At 49.7% G+C, this 20,497-nt stretch overlaps 1 protein-coding gene across 1 annotated transcript in view; it reads left to right on the top strand.

The window, feature by feature from the left end:
* LOC140722560 (NACHT, LRR and PYD domains-containing protein 3-like) overlaps positions 1-20,497 on the top strand; it is an 84,089-nt gene that overhangs the window by 45,874 nt on the left and 17,718 nt on the right. Inside the window, exon 9 of the mRNA XM_073037263.1 lies at positions 726-2,463. Coding sequence (XP_072893364.1) covers positions 726-2,463 — 1,738 coding nt within the window. The remainder of the gene's footprint in view (positions 1-725; positions 2,464-20,497) is intronic.

Raw genomic sequence — 20,497 nt, 5'->3', positions numbered from 1 at the left:
CAACAACTCCATTGTTTATTACATTCCATTTATCAACCCTATCATGGTTGACCAGAGTCCTGTTAACCTAATTGACAGGGGGACATACATGCTTATGATCTCCTCTTGCTACATAGTTTCAACTGCCTCCAAAATATTTTTTTTTCAATCTGTAAGACGGTTTCTATTCCTGTTTATAATATTCTATTTATAACATTGCAATACATCCGTCTACAGTTGCAGTGCAACAGGAACCTTTGCCAGTGAACTAGTGAGCGTAGTTGCCCGGGATATTCAATAGGTATTTTCTCAGGGAATCTATGCCATATTTTTCATATTCTGTCCCAATTTATGCGTGCAATACCCCGGATAACAAATTCAACAATAAAGGGAATGGATATTATATTTCAGATCCAGGGGTATCAGTGGAGATTTGGAGAGCGTGAAGAGGCAGAATGGCTGAACTGCAGGAGGACAGGTTACATGTGGGCTTTTGCGTTTGGGCAGGTTAGAGTACCGGGAGATAACGATGAGCAGCGGGAACTTTCACCTTCAGTGATCGCTGAATACTAGATTGCACAAGTCTTATATTTTCTTGGTCTCTGCACCAGGTATTATTGTCCACACCATCAGCCGTAGGAACGTAGAATTCTTGCAATATCAGCACAGTGATCCGGTTGCAGTTTTCAAGTTGTGTCTTTGACAAGTGTAATCTGGTGATCATTTTATTTCTTTTGCCATTTAAGATGTTCAACAGAAACACAAGAAGACTCTGCGGGTACAAACTGAAACACTGAGAGTGAACACGATCCTGATGAGGGAGAAGGTGAAGGTTTTCCAACTGGTTGATCGATACGCTGAGCTCACGGTCATTTCTACTGTTCGAGATCGGAGACTGGTGGAACATGAGCTCCTTGCAAGAGGCAAAACCCATGAAAAATGGAGAAAGAAATATCTCCATGCAGAGCTGGAAAAAGTCCGGACTGATCAGTTGTTCCAGAGCAGCTATTCCCGGAGTAAAACCAAATCTGGGAGTTCAGCAGCAGTGGCCGGAGTCCCAGGGATCGGGAAAACAACAATGGTACAAAAGATTGTTTATGACTGGGCCACAGGGAAAATATACCAACAGTTCCAGTTTGTCTTCAGTTTCAAGTTCCGGGATTTAAACTTTATTAACTGCAGGATAAACCTGAGGGAACTGATTCTGGATCAATATCCTTACTTTGGGAATTTACTGAGAGAGGTCTGGAAGAACCCAAAGGGATTGCTGTTTATATTCGATGGTTTAGATGAATTCAAACACAGAATCGATTTTGCTGACAGTCGGAGAGATACAGAACCCAAGCACCAGTGCCTAGATCCCGAGTGGTGGTGTGAAGTGTCTGACATTGTGTACAGTTTAATCCAGGGCAAGCTGCTCCCAGGGTGTTCAGTGCTGGTGACCACCCGCCCCACTGCATTACATTTATTGGAAAAGGCTGAGATCAGTGTCTGGGCTGAAATCCTGGGATTTGTTGGTGAGGAACGGAAGGAATATTTCATGAGGTATTTTAAAGATCAGACGGTGGCGGAAGCTGTTTTCAAACACGTGAAGGAGAACGAGATCCTGTACACCATGAGCTACAACCCCTCCTACTGCTGGATCCTCGCACTGGCACTGGGCCCCTTCTTCACACAAAGAGTCAGGGACCCGCAGCGAGTTCCCAAGACCATCACCCAACTGTACTCCTACTATATTTACAACATCCTGAAAAACCACGGCCGTGAGATTGAGAACCCCCGTGATGTGTTACTCAGGGTTGGTCAGATGGCCTTCAGAGGAGTGTCCGAGAGGAAGATTGTGTTTACAGATGGAGATTTGATCAAGTACAATCTGCAGCCTTCCCAGTTCCTGTCCGGGTTCCTGATGGAGCTTTTGGAGAGAGAGGATTCTGGCCGGAGCGTGGTGTACACATTCCCACACCTCACCATCCAAGAGTTTGTAGCTGCAGTCGCACGATTCCTGAATCCACATCCCGGGGATATCAATAAATTCCTCACTGAAGCCCAAAACATGACAGATGGGCGATTTGAGGTATTTCTCCGTTTTGTTGCTGGTCTCTCCTCCCCAATGACAGCTCGGGGCCTGGAGGAGTTTCTGGGTCCATTTCCTCATGAAACAACCTGCCGGGTGATTGACTGGGTGAAGGAGGAGGTTAAATGCCAGAGTGGAAACACGTGGAGTGAAGCTGGTAAAAGGAGCCTCCTGAACACATTGCACTACCTGTTTGAGTCTCAGAATCGTGGACTGGCTCAGGCCGCACTGGGATCTGTGGAAACACTTTCATTCATAGGAATGACACTGACCCCGATTGACTGCGCGGTCCTGTCTCATGTCATCGGACTCAGTGATACAATAAAACACCTCAACCTGGAGAACTGCCACATACAGTGTGAAGGAATCCAGAAGATGGGACCCGGGCTGCACAAGTGCCAGGAGTTGAGGTAACTTGATTTATCTCTCACTCTGAGCTGTGGAACTGTCTCATTGTGTAGTTACAATGTAAAGGAATTTCGGTAAATTTGTAGTAAATCAGATCGTGAAGACTTCATTAGATCAGTGAACAACGGCCATTGGTTTAATGGTAGTAAATCACAGGAATGGCTGTGTTTCTCGCTGCCTGTGACACGTCCATTGACAATGTTACTTCTCACTGTTACTGACACCCAGACCGACACTGACTGCAGCAGGTGGGTCAGAGATTCACACCCCCTTCCCGGTGAGGGACAAGAGTCCGTCAGCAGACTGTCCCAGTGAGAAGGAAAGAAATACCATTGTGAGATTGTCCTCCCCTGCCCTTCCCCTTGTGTGACTTTGCACACTTCCAGATATGCAGAGAGCGAGTGCGCATCTCCTCTGGGCCTCTGTTCAGACCCAGCATACACGTACAAAAAATATCTGCATCATCTCGTCTTGTAGGATTATCGTTTACCCTTGGAATCCTCCTGTGGGACCCCTCCTCCCAATCCCCCTTCCATTCTTTGGAATCTCGCCCCCATCCCCATTCCTCCTGTGGGCTCTCTATTACTCTTTCCTCATCCTCCTGTGGGATGTCTTTTCCAGAAAGCCCCCCCCCTTCCTGTGAGTTCTCTCTTCCCCATCCCCCTTGTGGGATCTCTCCTCCCCATCCCTCTTCCTCCTGTGAGATCTCTCTTCCCCCATCGACTTCTTCCTGTCGAATCTCTCTTTGGCATGTCCTATCGTCCCGTGGAATTTCTCTTCCCCAACCCCCTTCCTCCTGTGAGATTTCTCTTCCCAATCCTACATTCTCCTGTCGTAACTCTCTTCCACATCCCTCCTCCTCCTGGCCGATCTCTCAACCCGTTCCCCCTTCATCCTGTTTAATCTCTCTCTATATCCGCCTTCCTCCCACGGGATCTCTCTTCCCCATCCCCCTTCCTCCTGAGGGATCTATCTCTTCCCCACCCCCTTCCTCTTGAGGGATTACTCTGCCTCATCTCCCTTCCTCCTGTGGGAACTCTCTTCCCCATCCCCCTTCCTCCTGTGGGTTCTCTCTTCCCCATCCTCCTTCCTCCTGTGGGATCTCTCTCCCCCATCCCCATCCCCCTTTCGCCTGTGAGAACTCTCCTGCCCATAGAAGCATAACATCATAGAACACTACAGCACAGAAAACAAGCCATTCGGTCCTTCTAGTCTGTACCAAAACCTTATTCCGCTAATCCCATTGACCTGCTCCCAGTCCATAACCCTCCAGTCCTCTCCCATCCATGTATCTATCCAATTTATTCTTAAAGCTTAAGAGTGAATCCACATTTTCCACATCAGATGGCAGCTCGTTCCACACTCTCACCACCCTCTGAGTGAAAAAGTTCCTCCTAATGCTCCCCCCTGTACCTTTCCCCTTTCACGCTGAAGCCATGTCTTCTCATATTTATCTCTCCTAATCTATGTGGAAAGAGCCGATTCGTATTTACCCTATCTATACCCTCATAATTTTGTAAACCTCTATCAAATCTCCCCTCATTCTTCTATGCTCCAAGGAATAATGTCCTAACCTGTTCAATCTTTCCTTGTAACTCAACTCCTGAAGACCTGGCAACATCCTAGTAAAGCTCCTCTGCACTTTTTCAAACTTACTGATATCCTTCGTATAGTTAGGTGATCAGAACTGCACAATACGCCAAAGTTCACCTCACCAATGTCTTAGACAACCTCACCATAACATCCCAACTCCCATACTTAATACATTGATTTATGAATGCCAGCATGCCAAAAGCCTTCTTCACAACCCTGTCTACCGGTGACGCCACTTTCAGGGACTTGTGTATCTAAACCCCCCAGATCCCTTTCTTCCTCCGCACTCTTCAGTGCCCTACCGTTTATCGTGCATGTCGTACCTTGATTTGTCCTTTGTTACGAACCCCGTAACTGGGTCACTTACCAGCAAAGATAGAGAGGTCAGTTGAAGTCTGATGGTACTATTTTTACAGTATTTATTAGTAAAAATATAAAAAAATAATATCAATGCAAACATACAGATAATATACGTGGTCAATACTAAATCTAAAAGTGCGGATATAATAATAATCATTAAGAAATAGCTCTATCGTTGTCTAGGGGATAAATGTATTGTCCGATGGAAATATAAAAGTCACTCAATTCATTTAGACTGCAGCCTTTTGTTTGTCGCTGTGTTGCACTTTGTTGGAGAGAGAGAGAAATAGGAGTAGAATGGGAACAGTTACCGCTGCGGGTTTTCCAACCTTTATGATTTCGATCTGTCAGGAGTCCCGTTGGTGTGGCTTTTCACTTGTGGCCTCTCCTTTTGCTAAAGCCGTTCTTCCGTGGTGAGGCTGCAAATCCCAGGCAAGGGAAAGGATGCAAGCGAGCCCCACCGGCAGTCGCTATTAACCGCTGTCACGGGATTTCTAGCGTTTCTCCTGGTGCGTCTAAAGTGGTTGTTTCCCAGACCCTCTTTTATCCTTACTCACGGGGTCTCAGATGTCAATCAGGTTGGAATGATGCAATCCCTCAACCAGCCCACTCTGGTCATCCCCTGAGGGGCTTCAATGAATAGTACAGTACTTAATACACAATTCCATCACCAAGAGACAATAGCCGTTATCGGTGGTTTTGTTTTCGCTGAGGCCAGGACACATTCCAAAGCCTTGTGGATTCTCTCTCATTTCCTGGGTCCCAGACCCGAATTAATAGCGATCTTGCGATTCTCAAAAAGGAGGGGGCTACTTTGTACCCTTTGGCCCCTCAGAGTTGTGGCCCATTCGTAACACCTCCTTCCTTCAAAGATTTTTTTACCATCGGTAAAAATAAATTAATACAGAGTCTTACAGGATTTTAGAATCTAACACAATACAAAAGAGTTTTTTTCACTACAGAGTAATACAGTTATACATTCAATTCAGCATCTAAACAGTTAGCGATTACATTGTCACTTCCTTTAATATCTTAACATCTTGTACCTTAATAAATTCTTGTAGCATCAGACTCCAATTTAATAACCACCTATTTTTATTTTCCTTTTCTTCAGCAAACAAAACTAAAGAGTTGTGATCTTAGCTTATGTGTATATTACAAAAGTTCATGCAAATACTAATATTTATGTTACTTTCAAATTTAACAGTCAATCTTCCATGGGGTTGTCTTTATTATTCACATGCTTTGTCGAAATCCCTTAAAACCGGATCCTGTTATTTAAAATCGCATCCCGTCAAACCTCGCCCGTTTCCAGTTAACTCCCATGTGGTTAACTTGTATACTAGTGTGGAATAGGCTTTCGCATGCTCCTTTCATAGCAGTTATTTTATCAACAATGTGTTCCAAACTTAGACCATTTTCCGAATTTCCACACAATTCTTTAATTTTAAGCAAGTTGTTAGCCCGAGTTTGCAGTTTAAACTCTGCAAGCGTTCTCCCTTTGTTCAAACCGCATTTCAAATTCTGTCTTTCCACAGCAAACTCTTGAATTACAACAGCGTGTGGGGCACCTTTACATTCCAAATCAACCTGTACTTGATTCGCAGGCACCGTGTTACCAAGCCATTGTCTCTGCAGCCTGGTTGCTGCTTCTGACATCAATCCAGATTCTAAATTTTCTTCATTCAATTTAGAAACTACACTTTTCCCTTTTCCTTCAATAATAATATTCACCTCACCACCTTTTATCTCCTCACTAACTTTTAACACACCTTCGAGCACAAACAATTGGGAATTCTCACTTCCCACAATTACCAAGGTTAACCCTTTCTTCACTGAACCAAGTCCATCTGACCCACAAGGACTGCATTCCTTTTCAACTGAATCAAATACCTCAGACTTTTTCTGAGCTCCATTACTAAGTTCAGTACCACGTGCGTCCACATCTTGAACACACTCAAACGCGACATTTGCCTCTTCCAGGCTTTCAATGCCCGTACCCTTTTCAAATTCTAAATTCCGCTGATCCTCCCAGTCACTCTCTGGGCAACTCCCTTCCGGAGTAAACTCAACTCCGCGGGCTGAAACAATCTCATCTGCCAACCCAGCAGACTTCTTCAAAGTAATGGCATCCTTTTCATCTAGGACTGCCCTCATTTCATTATCGGGAACAGCTTTAGAATCTTCAACTTCTTCAAACAGTTCTGCCAAACCAGACAGATCGTCCATGTCCAACCCTGGACCTTTTAACAGCCTTATCTGTTTCTCATCTTTACTTCATGCCTCTATAAATTTCCTCCTGGCTAAGGGCAGGTCTACCTCCTCTCCCTTACTCTCTTTCACTTTCCTATTCTCCGTCTTACCACCCTCTAAACCCTCTTGATACAGGGTCGGTAAAAACGTCTCGGCCAAATCGATACTGGCCGGATTTAAACTGGTCTCGTTCTCAGCTGCCTTTCTCGACATGCTGTAAGTGGTCGCGCAAGCGGGATAGATCTTGGAAGCTAGGGACGGGTCCTCAACACTTACCGGCTGGCTCGTTAGCTCCATGGCCGACCAAACGTCACCACCAGCTAAATCGTAACCCAGAAGGACGTCCACGTCAGTTCTCGGGAATTCTGGTCGCACCCCTATTTCAACTGGTCCAGATACCAGCTCACAATTTATAATGATCCTATGCAAGGGCACCGCTTCTGTCCCTTTTCCTATGCCTCTCAAAGCCACCTCTCCAGTCTTGCGACCAAAATCCAGCACCTTACTGCTAATCAATGACAGCTCCGCTCCCGTGACTCTCCAGATCCGCACTGGAACTGGTGTGTCTCCCTCTCTCACAGACACGGTTCCTTCTGAAATAAATTTCTCAGACCCTTCTCGTACTCTGTCTACGTGGGGCTCTCATGTCGATTTACTGATCACCGCAACACATCCTATAGGGACTGCTGCTTTCCATTTTCCTGTCTCCTACCTCGGAACAAGGCACTTAGATGCAATATGACCCACCTTTCCACAATTAAAACAGGTCAAGCTAGGACCTCGCCTGCCGTCTTGCCTCTCCTCCTCAATTTTACCACTAGCTCCCGGCGGGACCTCTGCCTCTGCCGGCGGGCTTTCTCTACCGTTCCCACGGTCTCTCTGGTAACTTTTATTCGAGGAAAACTTTGTCTTGTGGGTTAAGGCATATTCATCTGCGAACCTAGCAAATTCGGAGATGGACTTATTCGGATTCTCATTCAAATACATTCGGATATCATCCGAAACTCAACCTTTAAATTCCTCAATCAGAATTAATTCCCTGAGACGCCAAAAATCTTCTTCCACTATTTCTGCTGCACACCAACGATCCAAGAGCACACCCTTCTCATAGGCAAACTCGGTATACGTCTGATTCCACCCTTTGTTTAAATTTCTGAACTTTTGTCTATAGGCCTCAGGTACCAATTCGTAGGTCCGAAGAATGGCCTCCTTTACTTTCTCATAAATCTCCGACTCTTCCTCCTCCATGGACAACGCCGCATATGCCCGTTGTGCCTTCCCTTTTAACACACTTTGTAACAACGCCACCATTGCTCTTTGGGCCACTTCTGACTCACTGCCACCTTTTCAAAATGCAAGAAATAACTATCAACATCTGTCTCCTCGAACGGAGGTACTAACCTAAACTCCCGACTAACATTAAACCGCTCCTCTCGGTCTGACCCTTGAGCTCTTCGCTCTTGCCTTAAATTCTCCATGTCCAAGTTATGTTGCCTCTGTTTCTCTTTCTCCCTTTGGTTCTCAGTTCTTTCCCTCTCCTTCTCAGCTCTCTCCTTCTCTTTTTCAGCTGCTTCCAGCTGTTTTAACTTAATTTCATGCTCCCTCTGCTTCTCGGCTCTTTCATGCGTTTTTTCCTTTTCACTCCTTTCTTTGTCTTTCTCCGCTCTTTCCTTTTCCTTTTCCTTTTCAGCTGCTTCCAGCTGTTTTAACTTAATTTCATGTTCCAACCTTAATTTCTCCAACTCTAACTGAGCCGTCCCACTAGCTGGTACCTTCTCAGGGATATTTTCCAATACCTCAACTGAAAACACATTCTTCACAATATAATACTGAGTTATGGCCCTCCGCACCTCCCGCTTTTTCATCGACAACCTCACCTCTGCGAGGTTTAGTCCTTTCGCAATATTTATCAATTCCGAATTTGTGGCCACCTCTAGCACCTCCAGAGTCGAGATTTCTATAAATTCATCCACGTCCATTTTGCTGGTTTCCCGTCTGGCTACCCGAGCAACCAGACACACGTTTGGACTTAAGCCCAATTCACTGGCCCTCCAATTTGGTATCAAATCCCGAGACGAGATCCCACTTTGTTACGAACCCCGTAACTGGGTCACTTACCAGCAAAGATCGAGACGTCCGTTGAAGTCTGATGGCACTATTTTTAACAGTATTTATTAGTAAAAATACACAAAAACAATATCAATGCAAACATACAGATAATATACGTCGTCAATACTAAATCTAAAAGTGCGGGTATAATAATAATCAATAAGAAGTAGCTCTATCGTTGTCTAGGGGATAAATGTATTTTCCGATGGAAATATAACAGTCACTCAGTTCATTCAGGCTGCAGCCTTTTGTTTGTCGCTGTGTTGCACTTTGTTGGAGAGAGAGAAATAGGAATAGAATGGGAACAGTTACCGCTGAGGGTTTTCCAACCTTTATGATTTCGATCTGTCATGAGTCCCGTTGGTGTGGCCGTTCACTTGTGGCCTCTCCTTTAGCTAAAGTCGTTCTTCTGTGGTGAGGCTGCCAATCCCAGGCAAGGGAAAGGACGCAAGCGAGCCCCACCGGCTGTCGCTATTAACCGCTGTCACGGGATTTCTACCGTTTCTCCTGGTGCGTCTAAAGTGGTTGTTCCCCAGACCCATTTTTATCCTCACTCACGGGGTCTCAGATGTCAATCTGGTTGGGATGATGCAATCCCTCAACCAGCCCACTCTGGTCATCCCTTGAGGGGCTTACAGTACTCAATACACAATTCCATCTCCAAGAGACAATAGCCGTTATCAGGGGTTTTGTTTTCGCTGAGGCCAGGACACATTCCAAAACCTTGTGGATTCTCTCTCATTTCCTGGGTCCCAGACCAAATTAATAGCAATCTTGCGATTCTCAAAAAGGAGGGGGCTACGTTGTACCCTTCGGCCCCTCAGAGTTGTGGCACATACGTAACACCTTCCAAAATTGAACACCTCACAGTTGTCTGCATTAAATTCCATCTGCCATTTTCTGGCCCATTTTCCCAGTTGGTCCAGATCTCTCTGCAAGCTTTGAAAGCCTTCCTCGCTGTCCACAACGCCTCCAATCTTAGTGTCATCAGCAAACTTGCTGGTCCAATTTATCACATTATCATCTAGATCATTGATATAGACAACAAACAACAATGGTCCCAGCACAGATCCCTGAGACACACCACTAGTTACAGGCCTCCACTCTGAGAAGCAATCCACCACTACCACTCTCTGTCTTCTCCCACACAGCCAATTTCGAATCCAGTTTACAACCTCTCCATGGATACCTAGTGTCTGAACCTTCTGAACTAACCTCATATGTGGGCCCTTGTCAAAGGCCTTACTAAAGTTCATGTAGACAACATCCACAACCTTTCCTTCATATGCATTCTTTGTAACCTCCTCAAATAACACTACAGGATTCATTAAATATGATCTACCACGCACAAAGCCATGCTGACTATCTTTAATCAGCCCTTGGTTGTCCAAATCCTTGTATATCCGATCTCTCAGAACACCTTCCGATAATTTACCTACTACTGATGTCAGGCACACTGGCCTGTAATTACCTGGTGTACTTTTGGAGCCTTTTTCAAACAATGGAAGAACATGAACAACCCTCCAATCCTCCGGCACCGCACCCGTGGCTGAGGACATTTTAAATATTTCTGCCAGGGCCCCTGCAATTTCTACACTAGTCTCTCTCAAGGTCCGAGGAAATATCATGTCAGGCCCGGGGGATTTATCTACCTTTATTCACTGTAAGGCAGCAAGCAGCTCCTCCTCCTTAATCTCTATATGTTCCATGACACTACTGTTTGTTTGCCTTAATTCCATATCCGCTATGCCAGTTTCCTGAGTAAACACTGATGCAAAAAACTGTTTAAGATTTCCCACATCTCGTGAGGCTCCACACATAGACGACCACTCTGATCTTCCAGGGAACCAATTTTGTCCTTTACTATCCGTTTACTCTTAATATACTTGTAGAAACACTTCGGGTTTACCTTCACATTATCTACCAAAGCAACCTCATGTCTTCTTTTTGCCTTCCTGATTTCCTTCTTTAGTATACCCTTACATTTTCTATACTCTTCAAGTATCTCATTTGTTCCTTGTTGCCTATACCTGCGAAACACCTACTTAACCAGATCGCCAATATCCCTTGAAAACCAAGATTCCCTGTGCCTGTTAACTTTGCTTTTAATCCTGGCAGGAACACGCAAACTCTGCACTCTCAAAATTGCACCCTTGAAGGCGTTCCATTTACTGAACACATCCTTGCCAGAAAACAACTTATCCCAATCCACTTTTCCCAGATCCTCTCTCATTTCCACAAAATTGGCCCTTCTCCAATTCAGAACCATAACTGGTGGAACAATCCTACCCTTATCCATAATTATCTTGAAACTAATGACATTATGGTCACTGGACCCAAAATGTTTGCTTACACATAGTTCTGTCACCTGACCTGTCTGGTTCCTTAATAGGAGATCAGGTACTGCACCCTCTCTCGTTGGTACCTCAATATATTGATTTTGAAAACTTTCCTGAACACATTTGACAAACTCCATGCCATCTAACCCTTTCTCAGAGTGGGTGTCCCAGTCAATATGTGGAAAGTTAAAATACCCTATGATTACAACTTTGTGTTTCTTACATTGGTGGGCTAACTCTCTACACATTTGCTCCTCCAATTCTCTCTGCCCATTGGGCACTCTGTAATACAACCCTATTAGTGTGGTCAGACCTTTCCCATTCCTCAGCTCCACACATATCACCTCTATAGACGAGCCCTCCGGGCTGTCCCGTCTACGCACAGTTGTGATATTCTCCCTGACTGGTAATGCCACTTCTCCCCCTTTCATTCCTCTCCCCTATCACATCTGAAACAACGGAACCCTGGAACATGAAGCTGCCAGTCCTGCCCCTCCTGCAACCAAATCTTACTAATACCAATAATGTCGATATCATCATGTGCCAATCCACGCCCTAAACTCATCTGCATTACCTACAAAACTCCTTGCATTGAAATAGATGCACCTGATAACATTTCTATCACGTACAAACGTTTGATATATGTCTATACAAGCAGTCCTCGCATGACCCTTATCCTCCTCCACATCACTATCTGCTCTAACACTCTGCCCCCTCCCTCTGCAATCTAGTTTAAAACCCCCGGAGCAGAACTTGCTAACCTACCGGCAAAGTTGTTAGTCCCTCTCCAGTTCAGGTGCAAACTGTCCAATTCGAACTGGTCCCACCTATCATGGAAGAAATTTCAATTGTCCAGAAAAATGAACCCCGCCCTCATGAACCATCTCCTCAGCCACGTAATTAGCTGCATTATCTTTCGATTTCTAACCTCACTAGCACGAGGCACGGGTAGCAATCCACCTATGGGATCTCACTTCCCCATTTTCCTTCCTCCTGTAGCATCTCTCTTCCCCATTACCCATCCACTTGTGGGATCTCTCTTCCCCAAACCCCTTCCTCCTGAGGAATCTCTCTTCCCAATGCCCTACATTGGGTGGGATCATTCTTCCCCATCCCACTTCCTCCCGTGACATCTATTAACCCATCCCTCTTCATCCTATGGGATCTCTCCTACTCATTACACAACCATATGTATGCTCTCGCTCCCAACCCACTTCTTTCTAGCTCAACTCTCTTCCCCATGCCCCATCATCCTGTGGGAATTCTCTTCCCTATTCCCATTCTTCCTGTGGGATCTCTCTTCCACACCCACCTTCGTCCTGCGGGATCTCTCTTCCACATCCCTTTCCTCCTGTGGCATGTCTCTTCCCAGTTCCCTCCCTCCGGTGGGATCTCTCTTCCCCACCCTTCTCCTACTGTGGGAACTCTCTTCCCCATCCCACTTCCTCCTGTGGGCTCTCTTCTCCCCAAACCCCTCCCTCCTGTGGGATCTCTCTTCCCAGTTCCCTCCCTCCGGTGCGATCTCTCTTCCCCACCCTTCTCCTCCTGTGGGAACTCTCTTCCCCATCCCACTTCCTCCTGTGGGCTCTCTTCTCCCCAAACCCCTCCCTCCTGTGGGATCTCTCTTCACCATCCCCCTCCCTCCGGTGGGATCTCTCTTCGCCACCCCCTTTCTCCTGTGGGAACTCTCTTCCCCATACCCCTTCCTCCTGTGGGATCTCTCTTCCCCATATGCCTTCCTCCTGTGGGATCTCTCTTCCCATTCCGCCTACCTCCAGTGGTATCTCTTTTCCCCATCCCACATTCTCCGGTGGGTCCTCTGTTCCCATCCCTCACTCTTCTTGTGGGATCTCCCTTCTACATCCCCAGTCCTGATTTTGGTTCGCTCGTCCATCCGACCTCCTCCTGTCGGGCCGCTCTTCACCATCCCCCTTCCTGCATTTGGGCCTCTGTGCTGATTCCCCTCTTCCTGTGACATCTGTCGTTCTCATCTCCCTTTCTCCGGTGGGATCTCTCTTCCCCATCCCCCTCCCTCGGGTGGGATCTCTCTTCCCCACCCCCTTCCTCCTGTGGGATCTCTCTTCCCCTTCCGCCTTATTCCTGCGGGTTCTCTCTTCCCCATCCCCTTCCTCCTCTGGGATATCTCTTCCTCATCCTCCTGTGGGATTTCTCTCTCTCATCCACCTTCCTCCTGTGGGATCTCTCTTCCCCACCCCCCTTCCTCCTGTGGGATCTCTCTTCCCCATCCCCCTTCCTCCTGTGGTAACTCTCTTCCCCAACCCCCTTCCTCCTGTGTGACCTCTATTCCCATTCCTCACTGTTCTTGTGGGATCTCCCTTCAACATCCCCAGTCCTGATTTTGGTTCGCTCGACCACCCATCCTCCTCCTGTCGGCTCTCCCTTCACTTTCACCCATCCTGCATTTTGGCCTCTATTCTAATTCCCCTCTTCCTGTGACATCTGTCGTTCTCATCTCCCATTCGGATCTCTCTCCCCCACCCTGCTCCTCCTGTGGGATCTCTCTTCCCCATCCCACTTCCTCCTGTGGGATCTCTTCTCCCCAAACCCCTCCCTCCTGTGGGATATCTTTTCCCCATCCGCCTTCCTCCTGTGGGATCTCTTCTCCCCAAACCCTTTTCTCCTCTGGGATCTCTCTTCCCCAGACCCCTTCCTCCTGCGGAATCTCTCTTCCCCATCCCCTTCCTCCTGTGGGATATCTCTTCCCCATCCCCTTCCTCCTGTGGGATTTCTCTCTCCCATCCCCCTTCCTCCTGTGGGATCTCACTTCCCCATCCCCCTTCATCCTGTGGGATCTCCCTCTTCCATCCCCCTTTCTCCTGTGGGAACTCTCTTCCCCATACCCCTTCCTCCTGTGGGATCTCTCTTCCCCACTTCTCTTCCTCCTGTGGCATCTCTCTTCCCCATCCCCCTTCCTCCTGTGGGATCTCTCTCTCCCATCCCCCTTCCTCCTGTGGGATCTCTCTTCCCCACTTCTCTTCCTCCTGTGGCATCTCTCTTCCCCATCCCCCTTCCTCCTGTGGTATCTCTCTTCCCCATCCCACTTCCTCCTGTGGGTCCTCTGTTCCCATCCCTCACACTTCTTGTGGGATCTCCTTTCTATATCCCCAGTCCTGATTTTGGTTCCCTCGACCACCCATCCTCCTCCTGTCAGCTCTCCCTTCACTTTCCCCCTTCCTGCATTTGGGCCTCTGTTCTCATTCCCCTCTTCCTATGACATCTGTCGTTCTCATCTCCCATTCTCCCGTGGGATCTCTCTTCCCCATCCCACGTCATCCTATTGGATCTCACTTCCCCATCCCCGTTCCTCCTGTGGGATCTCTCTTCCCCATCCCCGTTCCTCCTGTGGGATCTCTCTTCCCCATTCCCTTCCGACTGTGGGAAATCTCTTCCCCATCCACCTTCCTCCTGTGGGATCTCTCTTACCTTCCCCCTTCCTCCTGTGGGATCTCTCTTCCCTATTCCCATTTTTCCTGTGGGATCTCTCTTCCACACCCCCCTTCCTCCTGCGGGATCTCTCTTCCACATCCCCTTCTTCCTGTGGGATCTCTCTTCCCCGTCCCCTTCCTCCAGAGGGATCTCTCTTCCCAATAACTGTCCCTCCGGTGGGATCTCCCTTCCCCATCCCCCTTCCTCCTGTGGTAACTCTCTTACCCAACCCCCTTCCTCCTGTGGGTCCTCTATTCCCATCCCTCACTGTTCTTGTGGGATCTCCCTTCAAAATCCCCAGTCCTGATTTTGGTTCGCTCGACCACCCATCCTCCTCCTGTCGGCTCTCCCTTCACTTTCACTCTTCCTGCATTTGGGCCTCTGTTCTAATTCCCCTCTTCCTGTGACATCTGTGGTTCTCATCTCCCATTCGGATCTCTCTTCCCCACCCTCCTCCTTTTGTGGGATCTCTCTTCCCCATCCCACTTCCTCCTGTGGGATCTCTTCTCCACAAACCCCTTCGTCCTGTGGGATCTCTCTTCCCCATCCCCCTTCCTCCTGTGGGATCTCTCTTCCCCATCCCTCTTCCTCCTGCGGGATCTCTCTTCCCCATCCCCTTCCTCCTGTAGGATATCTCTTCCTAATCCCCTTCCTCCTGTGGGATTTCTCTCTCCAATCCCCCTTCCCCCTGTGGGATCTCTCTTCCGCAACCCCCTTCCTCCTGTGGGATCTCTCTTCCCCATCCCTGTTCCTCCTGTGGTAACTCTCTTCCCCAACCCACTTCCTCCTGTGGGTCCTGTATTCCCATTGCTCACTGTTCTTGTGCGATCTCCATTTAACATCCCCAGTCCTGATTTTGGTTCGCTCGTCCATCCGACCTCCTCCTGTCGGCCCTCTCTTCACCATCCCCCTTCCTGCATTTGGGCCTCTGTTCTCATTCCCCTCTTCTTGTGACATCTGTAGTTTTCATCTCCCATTCGGATCTCTCTTCCCCATCCTCCTCCTCCTGTGGGATCTCTCTTCCCCATCCCACTTCCTCCTGTGGGAGCTCTTCTCCCCAAACCCCTTCCTCCTGTGGGATGTCTCTTCCCCATCCCACTTCCTCCTGTGGGATATCTTCTCCCAAAACCCCTTCCTCGTATGTGATCTTCCTTCCCCATCCCCCTTCCTCCTGTGGGATCTCTCTGCCCCATCCCCCTTCCTCCTGCGGGATCTCCCTTCCCCATCCCCTTCCTCCTGTGGGATATCTCTTCCCCATCCCCCTACTTCCTGTGGGATTTCTCTCTCCCATTCCCCTTCCTCCTATGGGATCTCTCTTCCCCACCCCCCTTCCTCCTGTGGGATCTCTCTTCCCCATCCCCCTTCCTCCTGTGGGATCTCTCTTCCCCAACCCCCTCCCTCCTGTGTGTCCTCTATTCCCATCCCTCACTGTTCTTGTGGGATCTCCCTTCAACATCCCCAGTCCTGATTATGGTTCGCTCGACCACCCATCCTCCTCCTGTCGGTTCTCCCTTCACGTTCACGCTTCCTGCATTTGGGCCTCTGTTCTAATTCCCCTCTTCCTGTGACATCTGTCGTTCTCATCTCCCATTCGGATCTCTCTTCACCACCCTCCTCCTCCTGTGGGATCTCTCTTCCCCATCCCACATCCTCCTGTGGGATCTCTTCTCCCCATACCCCTTCCTCCTGTGGGATCTCTCTTCCCTATCCCCCTTCCTCCTGTGGGTCCTCTATTCCCATCCCTCACTGTTCTTGTGGGATCTCCCTTTAACATCCCCAGTCCTGATTTTGGTTCGCTCGACCACCCTTCCTCCTCCTGTCGGCTCTCCCTTCACTGTCCCCCTTCCTGCATTTGGGCCTCTGTTCTCATTACCCTCTTCCTGTGACATCTGTCGTTCTCATCTGCCATTCGGAACTCTCTTCCCCACCCTCCTCCTCCTGTGGGATCTCTCTTACCCATCCCCCTTCCTCCTGTGGGATCTCTCTTCCCCATCCCCCTCCCTCGGGTGGGATCTCTCTTCCCCACCCCTTCCTCCTGTGGGATCTCTCTTCCCCTTCCGCCTTCCTCCTGCGGGATCTCTCTTGCCCATCCCCTTCCTCCTCTGGGATATCTCTTCCTCATCCTCCTGTGGGATTTCTCTCTCTCATCCACCTTCCTCCTGTGGGATCTCTCTTCCCCACCCCCCTTCCTCCTGTGGGATCTCTCTTCCCCATCCCCCTTCCTCCTGTGGTAACTCTCTTCCCCAACCCCCTTCCTCCCGTGTGTCCGCTATTCCCATCCCTCACTGTTCTTGTGGGATCTCCCTTGAACATCCCCAGTCCTGATTTTGGTTCGCTCGACCACCCATCCTCCTCCTGTCGGTTCTCCCTTCACGTTCACGCTTCCTGCATTTGGGCCTCTGTTCTAATTCCCCTCTTCCTGTGACATCTGTCGTTCTCATCTCCCATTCGGATCTCTCTTCACCACCCTCCTCCTCCTGTGGGATCTCTCTTCCCCATCCCACATCCTCCTGTGGGATCTCTTCTCCCCATATCCCTTCCTCCTGTGGGATCTCTCTTCCCTATCCCCCTTCCTCCTGTGGGATTTCTCTCTCCCATCCCCTTTCCTCCTGTGGGATCTCTCTTCCCCAAACCGCTTCCTCCTGTGGGTCCTCTATTCCCATCCCTCACTGTTCTTGTGGGATCTCCCTTTAACATCCCCAGTCCTGATTTTGGTTCGCTCGACCACCCTTCCTCCTCCTGTCGGCTGTCCCTTCACTGTCCCCCTTCCTGCATTTGGGCCTCTGTTCTCATTCCCCTCTTCCTGTGACATCTGTCGTTCTCATCTGCCATTCGGAACTCTCTTCCCCACCCTCCTCCTCCTGTGGGATCTCTCTTACCCATCCCCCTTCCTCCTGTGGGATTTCTCTCTCCCATCCCCTTTCCTCCTGTGGGATCTCTCTTCCCCAAACCGCTTCCTCCTGTGGGTCCTCTATTCCCATCCCTCACTGTTCTTGTGGGATCTCCCTTTAACATCCCCAGTCCTGATTTTGGTTCGCTCGACCACCCTTCCTCCTCCTGTCGGCTGTCCCTTCACTGTCCCCCTTCCTGCATTTGGGCCTCTGTTCTCATTCCCCTCTTCCTGTGACATCTGTCGTTCTCATCTGCCATTCGGAACTCTCTTCCCCACCCTCCTCCTCCTGTGGGATCTCTCTTCCCCATCCCCCTCCCTCGGGTGGGATCTCTCTTCCCCACCCCTTCCTCCTGTGGGATCTCTCTTCCCCTTCCGCCTTCCTCCTGCGGGATCTCTCTTCCCCATCCCCTTCCTCCTCTGGGATATCTCTTCCTCATCCTCCTGTGGGATTTCTCTCTCTCATCCACCTTCCTCCTGTGGGATCTCTCTTCCCCACCCCCCTTCCTCCTGTGGGATCTCTCTTCCCCATCCCCCTTCCTCCTGTGGTAACTCTCTTCCCCAACCCCCTTCCTCCTGTGGGTCCTCTATTCCCATCCCTCACTGTTCTTGTGGGATCTCCCTTTAACATCCCCTGTCCTGATTTTGGTTCGCTCGACCGCCCCTCCTCCTCCTGTCGTCTCTCCCTTCACTTTCCCCCTTCCTGCATTTGGGCCTCTGTTCTCATTCCCGTCTTCCGGTGACATCTGTCGTTCTCATCTCCCAGTCGGATCTCTCTTCCCCACCCTCCTCCTCCTGTGGGATCTCTCTTCCCCATCCCAGACCCTCCTGTGGGATCTCTCTTCCCCATCCCCCTTCCTCCTGTGGGATCTCTCTTCCACATCCCCCTTCCTCCTGTGGGATCTCTCTTCCCCATCCCCCTTCCTCCTGTGGGATCTCTCTTCCACATCCCCCTTCCTCCTGTGGGATCTCTCTTCCCCATCCCCCTTCCTCCTGTGGGATCTCTCTTCCACATCCCCCTTCCTCCTCTGGAATCTCTCTTCCCCATCCCCCTACCTCCTGTGGGATATCTTTTCCCCATCCGCCTTCCTCCTGTGGGATCTCTTCTCCCCAAACCCCTTTCTCCTGTGGGATCTCTCTTCCCCATCCCCCTTCCTCCTGCGGAATCTCTCCTCCCCATCCCCTTCCTCCTGTGGGATATCTCTTCCCCATCCCCCTTCCTCCTGTGGGATTTCTCTCTCCCATCCCCCTTCCTCCTGTGGGATCTCACTTCCCCATCCCCCTTCATCCTGTGGGATCTCCCTCTTCCATCCCCCTTTCTCCTGTGGGAACTCTCTTCCCCATACCCCTTCCTCCTGTGGGATCTCTCTCTCCCATCCCCCTTCCTCCTGTGGGATCTCTCTTCCCCACTTCTCTTCCTCCTGTGGCATCTCTCTTCCCCATCCCCCTTCCTCCTGTGGTATCTCCCTTCCCCATCCAACTTCCTCCTGTGGGTCCTCTGTTCCCATCCCTCACACTTCTTGTGGGATATCCTTTCTATATCCCCAGTCCTGATTTTGGTTCCCTCGACCACCCATCCTCCTCCTGTCAGCTCTCCCTTCACTTTCCCCCTTCCTGCATTTGGGCCTCTGTTCTCATTCCCCTCTTCCTATGACATCTGTCGTTCTCATCTCCCATTCTCCCGTGGGATCTCTCTTCCCCATCCCACGTCATCCTATTGGATCTCACTTCCCCATCCCCGTTCCTCCTGTGGGATCTCTCTTCCCCATCCCCGTTCCTCCTGTGGGATCTCTCTTCCCCATTCCCTTCCGACTGTGGGAAATCTCTTCCCCATCCACCTTCCTCCTGTGGGATCTCTCTTACCTTCCCCCTTCCTCCTGTGGGATCTCTCTTCCCTATTCCCATTTTTCCTGTGGGATCTCTCTTCCACACCCCCCTTCCTCCTGCGGGATCTCTCTTCCACATCCCCTTCTTCCTGTGGGATCTCTCTTCCCCGTCCCCTTCCTCCAGAGGGATCTCTCTTCCCAATAACTGTCCCTCCGGTGGGATCTCTCTTCCCCATCCCCCTTCCTCCTGTGGTAACTCTCTTACCCAACCCCCTTCCTCCTGTGGGTCCTCTATTCCCATCCCTCACTGTTCTTGTGGGATCTCCCTTCAAAATCCCCAGTCCTGATTTTGGTTCGCTCGACCACCCATCCTCCTCCTGTCGGCTCTCCCTTCACTTTCACTCTTCCTGCATTTGGGCCTCTGTTCTAATTCCCCTCTTCCTGTGACATCTGTGGTTCTCATCTCCCATTCGGATCTCTCTTCCCCACCCTCCTCCTCCTGTGGGATCACTCTTCCCCATCCCACTTCCTCCTGTGGGATCTCTTCTCCCCAAACCCCTTCGTCCTGTGGGATCTCTCCTCCCCATCCCCCTTCCTCCTGTGGGATATCTTCGCCGAAAACCCCTTCCTCCTATGTGATCTTCCTTCCCCATCCCGCTTCATCCTGTGGGATCTCTCTTCCCCATCCCTCTTCCTCCTGCGGGATCTCTCTTCCCCATCCCCTTCCTCCTGTGGGATATCTCTTCCTAATCCCCCTTCCTCCTGTGGGATTTCTCTCTCCAATCCCACTTCCTCCTGTGGGATCTCTCTTCCCCAACCCCCTTCCTCCTGTGGGATGTCTCTTCCCCATCCCACTTCCTCCTGTAGGATCTCTCTTCCACATCCCGATTCCTCCTCTGGAATCTCTCTTCCCCATCCCCCTACCTCCTGTGGGATATCTTTTCCCCATCCGCCTTTCTCCTGTGGGATCTCTCTTCCCCATCCCCCTTCCTCCTGTGGGATCTCCCTTCCCCATTTCCCTTCCTACTGTGGGAATTCTCTTCCCTATTCCCATTCTTCCTGTGGGATCTCTCTTCCACACCCGCCTTCCTCCTGCGGGATCTCTCTTCCACATCCCCTTCCTCCTGTGGGATCTCTCTTCCCCGTCCCCTTCCTGCTGTTGAATCTCTGTTCCCAATAACCCTCCCTCCGGTGGGATCTCTCTTCCCCATCCTTCTCC

The sequence above is a fragment of the Hemitrygon akajei genome, unplaced genomic scaffold (assembly GCF_048418815.1).
Source record: "Hemitrygon akajei unplaced genomic scaffold, sHemAka1.3 Scf000080, whole genome shotgun sequence".
Taxonomy (NCBI): Eukaryota; Metazoa; Chordata; class Chondrichthyes; order Myliobatiformes; family Dasyatidae; genus Hemitrygon; species Hemitrygon akajei.
The sequence above is the reverse complement of the archived record's forward strand: the minus strand, read 5'-3'. Positions and strand labels throughout refer to the sequence as shown.